This window comes from Dreissena polymorpha, chromosome 13, assembly GCF_020536995.1.
Source record: "Dreissena polymorpha isolate Duluth1 chromosome 13, UMN_Dpol_1.0, whole genome shotgun sequence".
NCBI classification, from domain to species: Eukaryota; Metazoa; Mollusca; class Bivalvia; order Myida; family Dreissenidae; genus Dreissena; species Dreissena polymorpha.
In genome coordinates this window covers 65,049,122-65,066,821 of record NC_068367.1, presented here as the reverse complement: position 1 = coordinate 65,066,821, position 17,700 = coordinate 65,049,122, and the positions used below count along the sequence as shown (strand labels likewise).

At 38.4% G+C, this 17,700-nt stretch overlaps 1 protein-coding gene across 1 annotated transcript in view; it reads right to left on the bottom strand.

The window, feature by feature from the left end:
• LOC127854724 (serine/threonine-protein phosphatase 6 regulatory ankyrin repeat subunit B-like) overlaps positions 1 to 16,823 on the bottom strand; it is a 28,213-nt gene extending 11,390 nt beyond the window's left edge. The window contains exons 1-18 of the mRNA XM_052389782.1: positions 16,776 to 16,823; positions 16,011 to 16,109; positions 15,603 to 15,701; positions 14,311 to 14,412; positions 12,301 to 12,399; positions 11,408 to 11,506; positions 11,122 to 11,220; positions 10,805 to 10,903; positions 10,045 to 10,143; positions 9,279 to 9,377; positions 8,487 to 8,585; positions 7,912 to 8,010; positions 5,988 to 6,086; positions 5,212 to 5,310; positions 4,436 to 4,534; positions 3,779 to 3,868; positions 3,214 to 3,312; positions 1,531 to 1,629 (exon numbers count right to left, since the gene is read on the bottom strand). Coding sequence (XP_052245742.1) covers positions 1,531 to 1,629; positions 3,214 to 3,312; positions 3,779 to 3,868; positions 4,436 to 4,534; positions 5,212 to 5,310; positions 5,988 to 6,086; positions 7,912 to 8,010; positions 8,487 to 8,585; positions 9,279 to 9,377; positions 10,045 to 10,143; positions 10,805 to 10,903; positions 11,122 to 11,220; positions 11,408 to 11,506; positions 12,301 to 12,399; positions 14,311 to 14,412; positions 15,603 to 15,701; positions 16,011 to 16,109; positions 16,776 to 16,823 — 1,725 coding nt within the window. The remainder of the gene's footprint in view (positions 1 to 1,530; positions 1,630 to 3,213; positions 3,313 to 3,778; positions 3,869 to 4,435; positions 4,535 to 5,211; positions 5,311 to 5,987; positions 6,087 to 7,911; positions 8,011 to 8,486; positions 8,586 to 9,278; positions 9,378 to 10,044; positions 10,144 to 10,804; positions 10,904 to 11,121; positions 11,221 to 11,407; positions 11,507 to 12,300; positions 12,400 to 14,310; positions 14,413 to 15,602; positions 15,702 to 16,010; positions 16,110 to 16,775) is intronic.
• Between the last annotated feature and the right edge of the window lie 877 nt (positions 16,824 to 17,700).

The window sequence follows — 17,700 nt, the reverse complement described above, 5'->3', positions numbered from 1 at the left end:
CCGCCGCCTAAATTCCTCTTGCTTGAATCATCTACACATTAAGATAATTCAACAGTGAATATCTGAGTGACAAAAAAAACAACTAGGAGGACGGACGTATAGGCTGACGGAAAAATGCAATTCTAAATTCCTATAAAGGTCGCCGTGGCGTAGTTGATATGGTGTCCGCCTAGCGACCGGGAGGTCGCGGGTTCGATCCCCACTGTGGGAGCGTTCTTAAGATTTTCCTCATAGACACCAAGTACTGGTTCTAGGCACAGGAAACGGACTCGAGAGCGTTTCAAGTAAGCAGGCTTAGGCTTTCTATGCAATCGAGCTATAATAAATAGATTTAACTCATTTATGCCTAGCGTCTAGAAAAAAAGGCATTGGCAAACAGCGTAGACCCAGATGAGACGCCGCATGATGCGTTGTCCCATCAGGGTCTTCGCTGTTTGCTTAATGGAATTTCTGCATGAAATTTTCTAAATATAGAAATAAATATACTAGACATTACTAATTTTAGCAATAATTTGATCCAATTTAGAAGGATGGGAGAGTCCACTAGGCATACATGGGTCAAATAAGTCCGTAAAGCAGTTAGAGCAGTTGACAACACAACATTTTGGCTATGTATTCCATTGAGAAAAAAACAGAAAAAGGGCCACAATTCTGTCGAAACTCGCCTCCGCAGCCTAAATTCCTCTCGCTAAGATCATCGACACAATAAAGTCATTCAACAATGAAAGTATGGGTGAGAACAACAATTAGTAGGACGGATAATGAGGTGACGTAAAAATGCAATTGTAAAGGCCTACCAAGGTCGCCGTGGCGTAGTTGATATGGTGTCCGCCTAGCGACCGGGAGGTAACGGGTTCGATCCCCACTGTGGGGGCGTTCGTAAGATCTTCCCAATAGACACCAAGTACTGGTACTAGGCCCAGGAAACGGACTCGAGAGCGTTTCAAATAAGCAGGCATATGATTTTTTTGCAATCGAGCTTTAATAAATGGATTTAAACTAAATGCCCACCAATCTTCGTAAAATACATACACACAGGGATGAATGAAACACTATTTTGATGGTTGACTACAAATTCAAGATGGTTCTAAATATGATGCTACTGAATCCAGTTTAGTTCGGTATGTATGATAGTGATTGTTTGTTCATTTGTGATGATGTTGTTGTTGTTTTTGTTGCTTTGTTGATGCTGTTAATTTTTGTCCTTCTTGTGAGTACCGGTATTTGTTTTGAGAGATGAACGAATTTTAAACTCACTAAGAACAACAGGAACGAAATGCTCGAAATAGCTTGATGTCATTCAAGTTCGTTTGGTCTGTTTTTGGATGTTATAGTTTTTTGTTTGTTTTGAGTGATGGACGAGTTTAAAACTCACCAAGAGCAAACAGAAAGAATTGCCCGAAATAGCTGTATGTAGTTCAAGCTCGTTTGGTCTGTTTTTGGATGCTTCTGTTTTTTTTTTATTGGTGTTGTTTTGTTTATGTATTTCTGATGGAGCATGTGCGCAAATAGGTTACCATGACAACTTACACTATCCTTACAGTTCCTGTCCGCACCCAATGACAGCAGCGTTTTCATCATGTCCAGTCGGTTGTAAAACACGGCAAGGTGAAACACCGTCTCTCCGTCCTTGATCATGTTGAGGATAGATGTTTGTTTAAGCTTTTTTTCTAACGCATTATATCACAGCTTGAAAGTTATAGAATGAATATGTTTCATAAGCGCTTTTATGTAAATGTCGACTCATCTCAATGATAAAATAACGTAACTACATGAAAAAACAGCAATTGAGTTCTGTTCAAGTATGTTTGTTAGGTATTCTTTGAATGAATCAAACAATATTTCACTAAAGTGTGTGGTCTTGTCCTGGTGATATTTGCCTGTCTCATCCTTCTTGGCAAAAAACAAAGGGACTTCTGTTTGTTATTTTTTTATCCCAACATCATACTTGATTTGTAAAAAATATTCCCAAGTTTCCACTCATCACTTATAGTTAAAAACTTAACCCATTTATGCCTAGCGTCTAGAAAAAAAATCTTGGCAAACAGCGAAGACCCAGATGAGACGCCGCATGATGCGGCGTCTCATATGGGCCTGCGCTGTTCGTTTGAAGGAATTCTGTAAGAAATATTCAAAATATAGAAACAAATATACTAGACATCCCTAATTTTGGAAATAAATTGGTCCAATTTAGAAGGATGGAAGAGTCCACTAGGCTTAAATGGGTGAAACGTACAGCCATGATTAGAAACTTCCATATTTACCACATTTTCACACCCTTTTACTTCTTTATACATCATTTAGGACATATGATTAAGCGTAGAGCCAGGATTAGAAAATGCCATACGTCATATGCTGCCAGCGTAGCTCCAGACAGCTAGCGTAACCGCGCAGGGCGATTCTGACCAGAATGTGCAGATACGCAGACTGGTCAGTGGCTGCGCTTGTCGCATATGGCTTAAGATCGGTTTATACATTACGCTGGTAATATAAGTTATTTTCATTATAAATTTTAACCCATTTATGCCTAGTGGACTCTCCAATCCTTCTAAATTGGATCAATTTATTTCCAAAATTAGGGATGTCTAGAATGCTTATTTCTATATTTAGAATATTTCTTAGAAATAAGCAAACAGCGCAGACCCTGATGAGACGCCGCATCATGCGGCGTCTCATCTGGATCTACGCTGTTTGCCAAGGCCTTTTTTCTAGACGTTAGGCATAAATGGGTTAAGGGTCCCTTGTTAGGCTAGTGTGCACAAATTTAATCTAACCACTGCGCAGGGCAATTATGTCATCATTTATTTTCTGTACGTCATTTGATGTAAATAATATTACGTGTGAATTCATGGGTTTATCGATGAGATAATATTCTTTTGGTTCCACATTTATCCAAATCTGCTCTAGCATTGCATACTATGTCCATCAAAGACTCAAAGACACACAGACGACACAAATTAATTACCTCGCCTCGTAGCGGATGTTTGTTCCAGAGTTTGCATTTACTTGTTTGGATTATGCAGCAATTTGCTTTGGGTATTCTGTGATACGTCCAGCGTAGCTCCATAGCAGCCTGCGCAATGGCGCAGTCCGGTCAGTAGCTACGCTGTCCGCTGTAACGTCAAGAGTTTGCAATTACTTGATTTGACTAGGTAGCCACGGAAAAGTTATTGATTGGCAATTATCACATTGTCGTTTACCACTGGAACGCACCTTGTTTGCTCGGTTTATGTCCGACCCACACGAGACCACGTGCTTCAAAAGGTCGTCATGACCGTGAAGAAAGGCCAGGTGTACCGCAGTGAGTCCACCCTGGTAACCATAGGAACAAAAGAAAACACAAAAAGAGTGAAATGTGTATTACATCTGTTGATATGTGTTTTAACAAACTATTTTGTATGTGAGTCTTATACAAAACGGTTGCACGAATGTCAGTTACTAGTAAGACAAAGTAAACAAACCGGTAGTGAAAATATTAGTGGCGAGCTTGCTGCGATACCTAGTTGTTAATAAAACCTCTTTAATGTATGAATAGCGTTTAGCGTAAGCTTGGCATGGTGTATATATAAATGTTTTACACGAAAATGAAGGCCGGTGGTATAAAGTAAAGGACATGATATCCGAGATTTTACCATAGTAGTGACACTGTACGTTTAAACATACGTAACTTGTTAGCATGGTTGTAAAATATTTCTAAATATTTTGTTTTAGAAATGTAGTGTGTAAACACATAGATGCAAAATGAACGTGGCACGCGTTGACAACATGAATGTCATACTTTGACTTTCCAGTACTCCCCATGGTCAATGTCTTCAGGCGGCCATTCTTGTTTCCCAAGTGGATGCATGTCCTTCTTGCGAGAGAAATTCTGTGGAAAATTGGTAAGATGAAATGATGATGGTACGTGTCATGAATTCACGCTTATGACATTGTGTTTATTGAAACAATATTATTTTTTTAAGGACTGATACAAACGATTGCACAGAATGATCCTGTTCTTGTTTTTATTTACGTCGTTACCACGACATAGTAGCTCGTTCCAATGCCATAGTTAGTCGTTCCCACAAGTTCGTAAGTCGTGGGAATGAGATAACGTACTCGTGGGAACTAATTACTATGTCTTTGGACTATTAAGTACGAACTTGTGAAAACGAATTTGTAACTCGTGAAATCGACAAACCTCACTCGCGAAAACGATGAAATCAACCAATCAGAGTACACGCAGCTTGAAAAAAACTTTTGTAATCGCGATTCGGTCCGATTGATAGAACCCCAAATTATGTTAGCCCCCCCCCCTCCACACCTTGTGTCAGCCATTTTGAAACATGCGTTCAACAACTCGGTGGCGGGCTATGAAAGAATATCCATGTTTCTCGCCTAAGCTTTCCGATGAAACCTGCGCTAAAGCACTGTCAGGCCTATTCGTTTTACGTACAAGCGTGGGTGCATCCATGTCCACACCAAGATCGTGTAGCAGGTCCGTTTCTTCTCCGCCCCCTCGCATCACCGCTAGATGCAGCGCCGTCAGACCGTGCTTAAATACACGTTAAATACATGTTACACGTATATGTGTTTCACAAAAGGTAAAATACCATTCATAAGTGACAATGCTTCACCGCTAGAATAATAACTGATTTTTTAAATAACGTGTAGAATATAGGACATATCATGCTGCATTACTGGTTTGTTATGGCTATTGTATGAATGCCATAGCTATCATTTCACTCATTGTGTTGATATATTTACCCATTTATACCTGCGTCTAGAAAAATGGCATTGACAAACAGCGTAGACCCTGATGAGACGCCGCATGATGCGGCGTCTCACCAGGGTCTGCGCTGTTTGCTTACAGAAATTTCTGTAAGAAATATTATAAATATAGAAATAAATATAATAGACATCCCTAATTTTGGAAATAAATTGATCCAATTTAGAAGGATGGGAGAGTCCACTAGGCATAAATGGGTTAACATACATAGGCCTGTAGATCGCTAAAGATATTCCTTTTCAAAAGCATTTGAGCCGCGCCCTTTGAACATCTGGCTAAATGCTTGTGCATAAAGTCTTGTCCCAGACAACGATCGTCCCTGATTAGCCTTATCGGACTGCACAGGCTGATCTGGGATATCACTTTACGCACATGCATAAAGCCCATTCCTTCCATAGCGAGGATAATTTCAATTTAAATTCCACTGACACTATGAAAACTACCTTGTCCGGGGCGTTAATATTTGCCCCTAGTTCTTTTAACTTCCTCATTGACGTCAGGTTGCGTTCCACCGAACTTATATGGAACGCTGTTAGTCCATCCTGAAAATATATGTATATTTTATTTATAAATAGCCTAAGAATCAGCATCCGTAAACTTTATTATCATCTTATCAATACTATTGCCGTTGAAATAAACATCATCAACTAGAAAACTAGGATGAGAAAAGCGTTAAAGCGAAACAACAAAGTTCGGAAACGATCCGATTTCGCCGCCTTTAAAAATTCTTTATTTTGTAATTCCATTGAAGAATTAGTTCTTGACTCATTGGTCAGATTTATTTAAAACACGGTATTGTATCTTTATTTTAACCATTTTCTTGACACAATAACAGTGGCTTTACTAGCGCTCATTGGGTCATTGTCGACCTGAAATGGCTTAAAGTCACCCGAGAGTTGACTAGAAGCCAATTCATGTCACCCTGGGGTGACATGAGACCGATTCTAGTCAACCGGTGGTGACTAGCGTCGGCTTGAAGTCACTCCAGGGTGACATGAAATGGATTGAAGTCACCCTAGGGTGACACGAATCGGCTTCTAGTCACCCCAGGGTGACTTCAAGCCATTTCAGGTCGACAATGACCCAATGAGCCTTACTAGCAGAGTGGTGTACTTATCGGTGTGCTCCAGACCTCTGTGTTCTGATGTATCTGTGTCATAGAGAGTTTGAATAAAACAATAATAATTCACTGAAATGACGTCAACAACGCTCGTTAAACCTTGTTGAGGACGTTCAGATTGACGTTGACGTCAGCAAGGGCAGAGAACCCTTCAAACTTTTCCTCCTCCACGAGAATGTGCACGACTGTGTCCCCTTCCTGTAAGACCAGTATACATAATGTAAACCATCTGTTAAAACTCTCAATCATTACCATTTATCCAAGCTAAATTATCCGAAATCCGAAGGCGTATTTAGAATGTCACGAGTCCGTTTTGGGGGGGGGGGGGCAGAACCAGTTCTTGATTAATTTGGAGAAGATCTTGAGATAATTCCCAGAGTGAGTATTTAACCCGGGAACAATCGATCCCTATGTGATCCCCATATGAAATACGCCAAAACAATCTCTTAACATTTCTTTGAAAACTGCGTATAATAAGAGTCTCGGAAAGTTTACCAGTTACATGACGTTCGTGCCTTTGAAATGCTGTAAAGTTTTGATGTTTATAAAGAACTCCCATCTTTTAACTAGATGTCTGAGAGCATATTGGCAAGCTCACTGTAAAAAAAATGCTTGTTTTGATTTAAAAAGCTTCACTTTGCACATTTTCGACCTTTGACCCTTTATGTGACCTTTACGTTCGTCCAAGGGGTAACATATCTTCTCAACAATTATCATTTAATTATTTAATGATTTTCACATTGATTTATGAATGGCAATGTTACAGTATGGAAAGCTGTTGTATACCCAAATTTGACTTGACCTTCATGTACTATTGTTAAAAATATATTTGAGGTTGAAAGACACACCGTCTCATCATAATGGCCATTTGTGGTAAGTTATTTTAAAATTGCATCATCAGTGACAAAGTTTCAGTAAGGAAAAGCTTTTTTTATGGCAAAATTGACATTAGACTCTAATTGTGACCTTGCCTTTTGAGTAAAGGATACGGGCGCCACACGCTACACGGCATCTTATGAGTTGCGTTCTGAGAAAACTCATGTGCGTAAAGTGTCTTCCCAGATTAGCCTGTGCAGTCCGCACAGGCTAATCAGGGACGACACTTTCCGCCTAAATGGGATTTTTGCTAAGAAGAGACTTCATTTAAAAGAAAAATGTCATAAAAGCGGAAAGTGTCGTCCCTGATTAGCCTGTACGGATTGCACAGGCTAATCTGGGACGACACTTTACGCACATGCATTATGCCCAGTTTTCTCAGAACAAGACTCTTATGATGATGGTCACCTGCGCACATAAACATGACCATTGTGTCTCAGGGTATAAATAAATATTAAATTAATATTGAACACTTTGTGTTGTTTTTATATGATTGTCGAGCAGTTTTAGTTAGCTCTTATATCAGACATAGACTGTAGCCTCAGTTGTTCTATACTTAACATTCAGTTGAATTAAACCTGTTCTAAACACGTGCACGTAACATCCAATCATTCGCTTTCCCTTCAATACTCAGTTAACTTGTTGAAAATTGTTTCAGACAACCATTCCAATTTGGATGAACATTGTATTATTTGTGTAGGATATTCTGTATTCCTGCAGTGAAACATTTTGATCAATAATACTTTATGACTCCGATTTCTTCGATTGTTTGTCGATCGAACCCAAATACGCAAATTGCGCGTAGCTAGGCCGGGAACAAGTGTGAGTTCTACATCAAGCTTTATGCAAGCGGACTCAACAAAAATGAGGAAAGTTAACATGAAATTTTGTTTTTGTAACACATTATGTTCAGGTTCCGTAATATAAGTGTATTGAACTTTATTTCATATGACCAGAAATTGACATATTTTTTGTTCTATTATACTATATTCGCCGGAAATTTAATACACATAAACACAACATACAATTGAAAACACAATATCATTTTGAATATGTTTGAAACATGCAAAACTTGTCTGTTTCCGGATTGTTTTAGATTCAAACCATCAATGTACGAGCATTTAACGCAACACGTAGTATACGTCACCGTGTTAAGCTTGTTGACGTCAGCTCCAGCGCGTTTCAGACAGCGGCATGTTATGACGTCATCGTTCACCGCAGCGAGATAGACTGGAAACAGACGTTGCTGAAATGCAGTAATTTTAAATTTCAATATTCGAGGGTGGTGCAACATACATCTTAAAACAGAATGTTTGAAATATATCATCCGTAAAAACGTTGTTTGTTCCAGTGAACCCGACCTACCCTGATATTTGTGCCGACCTAATACATAGCAGCTGGTATTAAAGCTTTCGCTATTATTATTTTTGATACGTTTGAACATAGTCGTTTTCTTATTTTTATTTAAGGATAATGCCTGTCAATTAATATCCTTTTTAAAGTTGGTAATAACTTGTGCATGTTAAAAAAAGTCAACGAACATTTTTTAGGCGACCTACCGACTGCACGCTCATATATATATGTTGGTTCAATACCAAATATATTCAAGTTCAAGGCCATAGTTCATGCAGTAAAAGTTCACAACTGCGTTAGGTATATACACAAGGTCAATGTCATAGTTATGAAAGGGCATATTTAATGTAAGTTCAAGTTCCAATGTACCTCGTTTTCCAGATTACAATCGGCCCCAAGGCGAACGAGGAGCTGCACGAGTTTAGTCTTTTTTAGCTTCACTGCAACGTGCAAACACGTGTCGCCTCTCTAAAAAATACGTGAGAATAATCTTTCCAGTTTCTTATATCTATCCAGCCGAGTTTTTACGTAGTGCAACCTCATCCATGGAGTGACTTAAAACTACGAAACAACAATTTTTAAAGCGGGAATCGCGATCGTACGGTTAGTGCCGATGTTATTGTTTACATATACAGCATTTCATACGCACATAACATGAATAACAAAATGTAATCGATAACGTCTACATACAAATAAGCCAAAATAAATCCCGACGACGAACAATGGCATAGATATTCGTGGGACTTGTTATTGTTATTGCTTTCAACGCACAAGGTATCATCCTTTGTTTTCATCTATGTTTATATAAACGGTTAAATACTACTGCACTTATTTTGTGTTTACGATAGCAATATACAGAGAAACATCAACTATATTTATATCTACCGTTTATGTAAATGGCCACACACAATGTTAACGCAAGCAATATAAATAGAAACATTCCATGTTTTGTATGATGTTGATGCAAACATAAGAGCCAAAAACAGCAATGAGCCATATAACACTAGTATACGTACTCCTACATGTAATCTCAAAATACGCAGTGAAGTCCTTACTATAATACCACCATCACAGAGGCCTTTAAACACACATTGCATGCACAAATTTTCCCCAATACACTATTTTGATATTTGAAGTTTGCATTATTATGTATCGCGTTACCTTTCCCTTAGCGTTTACGTCTGCCCCGAGTTCCACCAGCTTTGATATCGCTTCCGTTTGCTCGCGCATCACCGCGTGATGGAGCGCCGTGTTTCCGGCCTAGAAGAAAGATAAGCGTATAAAGCTATTGAACCTGACAACAATAAAATTACCATAAGCAATAAAAAATCGAATGTAATATATAAAAATAATTATAACAAGCAATTGGCATTAATGTGAAATATATTCACATAAAGACGAATTAACTCACAGATTGCAAACATCAAAAATGTTGTATGATTTTAAAGCGCGAATTACCACTACGCACAGGAAAAGACATGTATGCTAAATTCGTTTTTACTGCGTGTTTATAAGTTTAAAAAACAGCAACATTTGTAACGCGCAACGAAACTATTTGGAATGCTTCTGTAGTTTTGGTTATGATTGCTTACAACACTAGGCTCGGTTAACCCATTTATGCCTAGCGTCTTAAACAGGCCTTGGCAAACAGCGTAGACCCAGATGAGACGCCGCATAATGCGGCGTCTAATCAGGGTATTCGCTGTTTGCTTAAAGGAATTTCTGTAAGAAATATTCTAAATATAGAAATAACTATACTAGACATCCATAATTATGTAAATAAATTGATCCAATTTAGAAGGGTGTGAGAGTCCACTAGGCATAAATGGGTTAATCTATCCACTCAACCTGATGTCAATTTACTTCAGATCATTGGACAAACAACCATAGACAAAAAAACGGCGAAAAAAAACCGTCCTCGTCTCACCTTGTCCCTTGTATTGAGGTCACAACGCTCCAATACCAAAAGAGAAATCACGTGACAGCTGCTATATATGGCCGCTAGGTGAAGACTCGTGACACCTTTCTGGAATCATGTGTCAAGACAAAATTCAATATCAGCATGTGGACAAATGGCCTTAAAAATTAGAATTATTTTCAATATCATTTACATCTTAAATAACGTAATGGTTTGAAGCTATGCTGGATCGTGGCCAGACTGTGCGGGTACGCAAGCTGGGGTGAAGCTATGCTGGCTCGTAGCCAGACTGTGCTGGTATGCAAGCTGGTTTGAAGCTATGCTGGCTCGTGGCCTGATTGTGCGGGTACGCAAGCTGGTGTGAAGCTATGCTGGCTCGTGGCCAGACTGTGCGGGTACGCAAGCTGGGGTGATGCTATGCTGGCTCGTGTCCAGACTGTGCGGGTACGCAAGCTGGTTTGAAGCTATGCTGGATCGTGGCCAGACTGTGCGGGTACGCAAGCTGGTTTGAAGCTATGCTGGATCGTGGCCAGACTGTGCGGGTACGCAAGCTGGTTTGAAGCTATGCTGGCTCGTGGCCAGACTGTGCGGGTACGCAAGCTGGTTTGCCGCATATGGCATAAGAGCCATGAAGTGGCTCATTGTATGTACGTATTGACTTTTTCTTGAGCCTTCACGAGTATCCGTAAACAATACGACTATATTGTGCAAAAATCGTGATCGACTTCACAGAAATTATAAATATTACATTTATTTTAAAAGGTCCAACCTGCCAGGGAGTGTCCATGCTGGCTCCAGATTTAATCAGTTGCTGAGCGGAAGTCCATAGGTCCATTCGGACAGCCACGTGCAGGGGACATTCGTTATCCTGTCGGTAATTATACACGCACGATGTAAATGCATGCGTATACGGGTACGAAACATATCGTTACGAAGCGTCAACAGGTGAGGACAAAAGATGGAATAACAATCGAAATAGATTGTTTAAGTCTCTATTCTATTATACCTTTTAAAAAAGTAGATGGTTTAAACTTAAATTGTAACATCCCTTTAAAAGAACTGTTGCTGTTATTATTAAGGTCTCACCTTATTGCGGGCCTCTACGTTCGCCCCAAGTTGCACGAGCTCCGCTATAGCAGACGTCTGTGAGGACCGCACAGCCATGTGCAAAGGCGTCTCGATATTCTAGTGAGATTAACGTGACTCTGGTGGGACTTTGCAGTAATTGTATGCAGTAAGAAAACAAAAATAAATAGAACCCTATTACTTTTAGATGATGACGAGGGTTAAACTCATTGTAATCGTGATGTGATAGACTAGTAACTGGTCATTCTTTGTTATTATTACAACTCTTAACCAATACGGTTCGTACCTGATCTGTAGAGTTGAGGTCGGCTTTCAAAGAACACAGTTGACGGATGGAAACCAGTTTACCGAGAGCCGCTGCGACATGCAGGGGTGTTGCGCCAACCTTTAAGGGAAACATACAGTTGCAAGAATCTCTTGAAACTATGGTGAACTTAAATGTTTCAATCGGTGTGAAATGCGGACTTTATTCTGTCATTAATCACATAAATTACAAAAGTAACGAATATCATGCCAAATGTAAAGCTACAGTTGAAAACGTTAGAATCGTTAGGATTACCAACTGTGTGTACGTTTAATTTTATACCCTTCATATATATATGTCAGCAAAACTCTCAAACATGTCCTAAAATAATCAAACCATCAGTTCGAAAGCCACGAATTAGACCATTGACGTGGATGTATGACTCATTAACGTTTGTTTTACATAAATAAATCATTGAAAATCAAATCTTAAAATACGATGATACTAAGGGTTAAAAAAGCAGATCGCATTTAATGCAACATTCAAATAAGAGAACAACCTTCATAGTTGTATTCAAATAATGGTTCCTGGTGAGGAAAGTGAAATAAAACTACATGGGTGACCAAAGAGTAGTTATTTAAAAATCACATTCAATATATATATACTTTTACTCTGCAAAAATACATGTAAACACAAACTACGAGATTTTTGGTGAAAGTCATTTTTGTTTTCTTTAGATAAACCATTGCAAGCCTTAAAAATCTGTAATAAAAAAATATTTGATCATTATGTAAGTGCAAGCAAAACTCAAACGAAACAATGATCTACGTCAATGGATTTGTTTCTTGATTATTTTTTTCGGGTTTTGGAGAACAATATCCGTTATCTGTGATTCCTGATGAAAGTGTATACACGTCTATCAGATTGCTGCGTACCTTGTCTCGACACTCCATGCTGACTCCTAGCTTTGCCAGCGTCTCTATGGCCACGGCGGCGTCGTTCTTGGCGGCGTAGTGGAGCGGATCGCAGTTCTCCTTTAGTGGCGCATAAACATTAATATGATTCATTTTCATGACGTGTTTTTTATTAAGAAGAAAACTATGCACTTTAGAATAACTCAATACTTGTCTAAGTAATTGTTTACCTTATAACACTCATTATTGAAGTGTGTTTACTCAAACGCACCACAAAAGCCACTTTTGTCAAAACATAAATACAACGGCTAAGCTTGTAACGAGTTTCTTTTATGTGCAAATATTACAATATTATAAATAATCAAATATGTATTATAACAAATTGGGACTGTCACTTTGTGACTTTGAATTTTAACTTGCAACGTTGCAATATTGCCTACCCTGTCTTTGCAATTCGGTATGGCCCCAGCGGATACTAGTCTTTTGATAATGATAGACTGGTCGCTCTGTGCCGCTACGTGGATAGGATAAGCACCATGCTGGAAGTGTTAAATCAAGTTGTAATATAAAGCAGGTACCGGTCTATAGGTGGTCTTAGACTGGGCACTCTTCTCCGCTTCATGGATGGGATGGGCATCATGCTGGATATTGTAAAACATGTCATATAACACAAGGCACCGGACTAAATATAGGCAGGCACGAACTGGCAACTCTGCGTCGCTACATAGATAAGATAAGCATCATGATGGATGTTGTAAAACATGTCATATATCACCAGGCACCACTCTAAATATTGGCTGCCAAGGACTGGCAACTCTGCGCCGCTACATTATAAAAAACACCATGCTTGAAATTTAAAACATGTCATATAACACAAGGCACCACTCTAAATGCAGGCATGGACTGGCAACTCTGCGCCGCTACATAGATACGATAAACACCGTGCTTGAAATGTAACATGTCACATGACACAAGGCACCTCTCTATATAGGCAGGCATGGACTGGCAACTCTGCGCCGCTACATAGATAAGTAACACCATGCTGGAAATGTAAAACATGTCATATAACACAAGGCACCACTCTAAATATAGGCAGACAAGGACTGGAAACTCTGCGCCGCTACATAGAAAAGATAAACACCATGCTGGAAATGTAAAACATGTCACATGACACAAGGCATCACTAAATATAGGCAGGCAAGGACTGGAAACTCTGCGCCGCTACATAGATAAGATAAACACCATGCTGGAAATGTAAAACATATCATATAACACCAGACACCACTCTAAATATAGGCAGGCAAGGACTGGAAACTATGCTCCGCTACATATATACGATAAGCACCATGATGAAAATTGTAAAACATGTCATATAGCACAAGGCACCACTCTAAATAAAGGCAGGCATGGACTGGCAACTCTGCGCATAGATAAGATAAGCACCAAGCTGGAAATATAAAAACATGTCATATATCAGCAATTTTACTATATGTTGTCTTAGACTGTCTATGTTGTCTATGTTGTCTTCACCGCTTCATGGGTAGGATAAGCCTACTGCGGGAAAGGTTAAAAGTAATCATCCTCGTCTCTAGGTAATGTTAGTCTGTGCAGTCTGCGCTTTAGCTAGATAGATAGAGCGTCTTGCTTAACATATGTAATTATTTTGCTGTGCACCTGTCTTGAACCCATTTATGCCTAGCGTCTAGAAAAAAGGCTTTGGCAAACAGCGTATACCCAGATGAGACGCCGCATGATGCGGCGTCTCATCAGGGTCTGCGCTGTTTGCTTAAAGGCATTTCTGTAAGAAATATTCTAAATATAGAAATAAATATACTAGACATCCCTAATTTTGGAAATGAATTGATCCAATTTAGAATGATGGGAGAGTCCACTAGACATAAATCGGATTATATTGTCATTCACGTAAATTCAAATTAGTTCAAAATTGTTTACCGCGCGTAATTATATATAAATATCATGTTATATTTTGATACTTACACACAATAATTTAAATAAGTTAAATGGATGTACCCTGTCAATTTCGAACACAGCTGCACCGTAGCGCAACAAGATGTCCAGAATGTCCGAGCGGCCAAGAAAGCTGGCTTGATGGCAGGCAGTCTGACCGGTAGACTGCAAGAGAACCAGGCAAATCTATTGTTTCCTCTGGCTTAATGCAATATGTATCAAACCCATTTAGCGCTTGAATGTATCTTCATAGCGTATCGTCACGCTAGATATGGAAAAAACCCTATCAAGCCATTTATTAAATGGGCCGTGTTCTGAGAAAGCTGGGTTTCATGCATGTGCGTAAAGTGTCGTCCCAGATTAGCCTGTACAGTCTGCACAGGCTAATTACCGACGACACTTTCCGCTTTTATGGTATTTTTCGTTTAAAGGAAGTCTCTTCTTAGCAAAAATCCAATTAAGGCGAAAATTGTCGTCAAGGATTAGCCTGTGCGGACTGCACAGGCTAATCTGGGACGACATTTTACGCACATGCATTAAGCCCAATGTTCTCAGACAAGTCTCAATTATATTCATAGCACATCGTCAAGCTATATATGGAAAGAAACCCTATCAAGCCCTTAAACAAATGTAGATAGTCAACCATCTAGCTTTTTGATTGATGAGGCTAGAAAGCCATCAATTTGGATAACAATATTTTAGCGCTTTGATTTTATTGAGAGAAATCCTTACAGCGGGTTGATTTGTATGCATTTGTCGCTTTAATTTATTGTTTGTAGTCGGAACACGTTATTAAGTTCTTACGAAATGTATGTAATTTAGCACTTTGATATATGATATATATATACATGTACATACATGTATATTGCGTAATCTTGGGGTTCTATGATTTTGAGGCTGTTAACACATAGAGATAATTACTGATTGTCTGACAATTGACGAATCGAAAGGATGTTATTCTTTTATAGGAACAATTCAAAAATCATATAAAGAATTCAAATGTAGAAAGAATAATACAATGCACGCAGCAAAAATGATTAATTCAAGAATTCTTCTTTGGGGAGATTTAATCGTTTTTAAGGAATACATAAATTTTCCTTAAGAAAAAATAAATTTTCCTAATGAATATATTATTTTCCCTAAGAAAAAAAGTGACTTAAGAACCTTATGTTTCACCATAAAACTTGCAAATCTTCATTTTGTAAACAATTAAGCATACATCTTTCAACCTTTGTTTTGGGCATTTTATTATCTCACATTTCTTCACAAAGTCTTATAAAACTAAATGCAAAAGAAGATCATCTATCAACACATGGTCATCGTCATCGTTGGAGTGGTTCACTTAATACACGCACCTTGTTGGGAATGTTCACGTCTGCGCCAAGCAGCAGAAGTTCCTGCACGCATGTCACGTGACCGTTCTCTATGGCTATATGCAACGCCGTCCGGCCTGTCTGCAATGATTAAATAAGGTACACTACTCTGGTACGGTGAAAGACAATGAGCAGGCATTAGTTCCGGTAATATATAAACAATTCCATGCGATTTTTGTATGGTATAACTCTATTGATATATGAAAAATAGGGAGATAACTCTCGAATTTGAAAACGGTGAAAACAACTAAAATAGTGCTGAAACTATGGTAACTTTTGCACAGCGAAACGTTTTGACATAACAAACACTATGATGACACCACTACATTCTGGCGCAAGAAAATAGAATACATACGCCTTACGATACTATATTCCGACATAACAACATACCTGGTCGTAAGAATCCACGTGTTTTCTCGAGATAAAGAACTTCACGGCCTCGAGATCTCCCGAGCTTGCAGCTTCGTGCAGTGGATATGGTCCGTAATACTGAATATAATATATAAAGGTCAGTAGCGAATTTAATAAATCTGGATACCTCTAATCCAGCGGATAACGTTTGCTAATCTTCACTTTTAGTATATTTTTGCTTGATTAGCAATTGTATGAAAAAAGGATATCCGAACAGGTGCACGTTTTGGTTAAGTTTTGAATAACATTCAGCCAAGGTATTTGACTTTTGTTAATCAGTACCCGAACGAAGTTATCTCTTGGATTGGCTCAAGTTATTCATGTATACAACTGGCTACTGGAGAATAAATTAATTGTTGACACTACTATTACCAACATGACTACTTTCACCACAACCAATATCACTTCTTCTACCACTACTTCCACCATAAACATCAACCCTACTATCAACACTTCTACCACTACTAATTCAACCACTTCTACCACCAATATAACTTTTACTACCATTTCTACCACCACTACTACTAACATTTTTGCTACAACAACTATTACCAACACAAGCACAAAAATTACTACCACCATAAGTTTCAACTACTGAAATCATCACAACTTTTACCAACACCATCACTTCCACCACTTCTTCTCTACTATTACCACCACAAATGCTATCAACACTTTAACTACCAATTATACTACAATTACTGCCACCGTCACCACTACCAAAACCCCGATAAAAATCCCTACCGCCATAACTGCTTTCACCATCAGTACTATCATCTCTGCTGCAACCATCACTGCCACAACCACCAATACTTCCACAATTACCAAAAACTGATGCCACTTCTGCTACCAGGAATATTACCACTACTATAAAGTGGCGCACATCGATGTCTATGTATTATATATTATAAGCATGATGTTGTTTTGACCATATTTATTTCTAATGCATATCCCTAGCGTTATTATGCTTCTTTTTAAAATTCTCGTCTAGTTTACCGGTATATCTAATTAACGTTATTGGTTCCCAACTATACTACATTTGTGCTAGTTCTGAACGTTCGGTTTAGAGACACTAGTACTTCTATTGTATAATTGGTTTAGGTTTACATTTTATGTTAACAATAGTCCAAATCGGTCATTTGAGAAACTAAAATTCAAACTGTGTGCATGCCCTATAAACACGCGGTATTATTACTGAACAGTTTTTCGTGTTGTCTTGCTTTACGTATTCAATTGAATGGTTGATATTATCTCTGAATATTTACCAAATATATAACTTATTCATTGCACCATCGGCTTCTCTACCATCAGCAGCAACAACAACAGTAATGATCGTATCAACAACCAAACCACGAGAATATCCAAACAGTCGTAAATTTATTAAACCTTGCGAATTCAAGAGAATTAAAGCAATCAGACACCGTTTTTTGCAATACTATACATGTTGTAAGACGTGTTTAAAATAACGGATAAGCTTTGTTTCAAGTCGATTTAAACAATACATGTAAATATTACATATTGATTTTCAATATCACATATTGAGTTTAGGCAAATTGACAACCGTCTGCAAATAAATGTCGTTTAATAATGATTTGTTTGTTAAACAATTACATTGCACATTAAAAAAAAAATATATTGTTTTAAGAGTATAAACGAGTGCGAAATATTT